The sequence below is a fragment of the Pyrus communis genome, chromosome 3 (assembly GCF_041283825.1).
Source record: "Pyrus communis isolate YQ-2024b chromosome 3, ASM4128382v1, whole genome shotgun sequence".
Taxonomy (NCBI): domain Eukaryota; kingdom Viridiplantae; phylum Streptophyta; class Magnoliopsida; order Rosales; family Rosaceae; genus Pyrus; species Pyrus communis.
The window spans coordinates 21,378,664-21,381,616 of NC_142567.1; the positions used below are offsets into that span (position 1 = coordinate 21,378,664).

The following is a 2,953-nucleotide window of genomic DNA, read 5'->3' on the forward strand; positions in this document are numbered from 1 at the left end:
TAAAGAAATTTTTAGTTGTAACGGGAAAACAAGTGGTACATCACGTATTTTAATAGAAATTGTGAGAAATCTTTTTTTTTTTAATTTATTAACATTTTAGCGCATATATTCTACCATTTTTATAGTGACACATAGTGTACCATTCCGTGTATCGATCACACTGAAAAATCTCTCGTGGAAATGCCACATTGACATCCATGCATATATACATGCACATCATACATACAAATACCGTCCATCCTACAACTGACGCGCAACTCTCTCTGCCTTTAAATACCCACTACCCTCCCCACCCTCTCACACTTACAACGTCTGCTTGCTCTCCCACTCATCAATTTCTGAAAAACCAGAGAGAAAAAAAATAACCGACTAATTTCTCAGAGAAAAACCAACCCACCATGGCCAAGGTCGCACTCCATTCCTCTCTCTCCCCCCCTTTCTCTCTCTATGCTTTTGGGTTTTGTGGTGTTTGGATTAATGGGTTTGTGTTTTGTTCTTGGATTAATGCAGAAGAAGAACGGCGGCGGCAACAACAATGCCGGCGACAACGCGGCCAGCAACGAAGGTGGTGAGAAGAAGAAGGGCGACGGAGGTGAGAAGAAGGAGGAAACCCCCATCACTGTCATCCTCAAGGTTGACATGCACTGTGAGGGCTGCGCTACTAAGATTGTCAAATGCGTCAAATCTTTTGGAGGTACATAAGAAATCCTTCAAACCCACGCCTCACATTTCCTTCAAATTCCAGATTTCCATTTATTTTTTACACGATTTCCTCCAAATTTTTCACACAAATGTTCATTTACTGCTTTCTGCGTCTGGGTTTTTATTTTTTACTTCCCACAAATTTCAGATTCACTCGTCAAAACCCATTTTCTCTGTTTTGATTCTTTTTTCTGGGTTTTTGGGTTTAATCCAGATTTTATTTTTTTTCAAAAAAAATCCGAAGAAATTTGATTCCGAATATGCTCTGTTTCCTGCTTTAAGGGTTAGTCCAAAGTTCAGATTCGAACAAATTTTTTGATTTTTTTGTAACGGTGTCGTTTGGTTACAGACGTGGAGACAGTGAAGTCAGAGAGCGAGGCGAACAAGCTGACGGTGGTCGGGAAAGTGGACCCCACCAAACTCCGGGACAAGGTCGCCGCCAAGACCAAGAAGAAGGTCGACCTCGTCTCCCCCCAGCCCAAAAAGGACACCAACAAAGACGACGGCGGCGACGCCAAGAAAAAGCAGCCGGAGAAATCCAACGACGACAAAAAACCCAAAGAGGTACGTGCGTACTGCGCACTGGAGCACTACGCCCTGTTAACGTGCGCCTGCCTAAATATTTTCAATGATTAAATTTTTTAATTAAATGGGTTTGTATATGGGTGCGTGCAGCCTCCGGTGACGACGGCGGTTCTGAAGCTGAACCTCCACTGCCAGGGATGCATCAAGAAGATCCACAAGATTGTCACCAAGACTAAAGGTGACATTATCCTTCCCCACTAACTAACTGCTACTTTGTTTTCTCAACGCCGCGGTTTTGTGACGGTGAATGTTTTGGTTTGGATTTTTAACGTGGGTGACGCGGCAGGGTACAACGACATGAGCGTCGACAAGGAGAAGGAGCTGGTGACAGTGAAGGGCTCGATGGACATGAAGGTGTTGGCGGAGAGCTTGAAGGAGAAGCTGAAGAGGTCGGTCGACATTGTCCCGCCGAAGAAAGAGAAGGAGAAGGGCGACAATGGCGGCGGTGGCGGCGGTGGCGGCGGAGATAAGAAGAAAAAGGAGGGGGACGAAGGAAGTGGTGGTGGGAAGCTTGAGGGAAACAAGATGGATTTTCCAGCGGGTCAGACCGGGTACGGGCAGCAGATTCCATACGAGATGGCATACGGGCCTGGATACGGAGCACCCGGAAACCCGATTCCGCCTCCACCGATGTACATGGGCTACCCGCCAGAGATGTTCAGCGATGAGAACCCTAATGCCTGCTCAATTATGTGAAGAAAATGCTGAATTAAGAAGCGATTAGAGTTTAATCAGAAGTTGATACGATGAAGAAGAAAGGGGAAGTGTAAATAAGTGAATAGACAGGGGTAGATATATGAGAGAAATTTTGGTGGGTCGGGTTCGTCTCTGAACCGGGTTAGCTAATAGAAAATAGAACATGCTACTTTTGGGTTCCCTTCCGATGTTAGTTTTGGAACGCTACGATTTGTTTTCTTGTTATTAACCTACGGTTGTGATCTGATTTATTGATGCTAATGTTACTATGTTGGTTACAATTTCAAGTATTTACTTTTTGGAAATGTTGTTTGGAATTTGAAAAATCAAATGTTAGGACTATTTAGATATCAAATATCAAATTTTCTATACAGTAAATACTTTTAATATTTTTACTTGGAGGTTTGGAAATGGAGTCACTTGAGGTCCCCTCGAGCAATGCTCAAACTCTTCTCGTGTAAGATTTTATCTCAAGAATATGATTTTGGATTTGTTTGAAACTACTTTTATAAAAAACATTTCTGCTTAGAAGTATTTTCAATAAAAGTACTTCTATTAAAAGCATGTTGAACTTTTTTAAAAATTTCAAGTAATTTTAAAAATACTTCAAAACAGACACTCTGTCTTCTCGAGGTTAATAATTCTAGAAGTTGAGTTAACGGAAACATTGAATAATTCTAGAAGTTGAGTTAACGGAAACATTGAATACTTCGCAAAAACGAATTTGGCTGCTTGTTTTTTTTTTTTTTTTTTTGACACACAGTGTGGGCAATGTGTGTGTCCAAGTGGATTTGCTGGTGCAGTTTAATTATAAATAAAGTGGTATTAGCAGTTAACCACTCTGCATCCGTTGAGATCGAAGCACTAAAAAAGGGAAGAAAATGTTGGTAGTGTGCGGTTTGGTTTAGTGATATACAACCACTTGATCTAGAAGATGCTTAATTTCGAAATCTTAATATAAAATTAGCTT

At 41.5% G+C, this 2,953-nt stretch overlaps 1 protein-coding gene across 1 annotated transcript; it reads left to right on the top strand.

Annotated features, from left to right (window-relative positions):
• Positions 1–251: 251 nt before the first annotated feature.
• Positions 252–2,264, top strand: LOC137716316 (heavy metal-associated isoprenylated plant protein 3). Its single transcript, XM_068455754.2, has 5 exons — positions 252–407; positions 511–694; positions 1,052–1,266; positions 1,378–1,465; positions 1,574–2,264. The coding sequence occupies exons 1-5, from the start codon at positions 399–401 to the stop codon at positions 1,981–1,983; spliced, it is 906 nt and encodes a 301-aa protein (XP_068311855.1). The 5' UTR covers positions 252–398; the 3' UTR covers positions 1,984–2,264.
• The last annotated feature ends 689 nt before the right edge of the window (positions 2,265–2,953 follow it).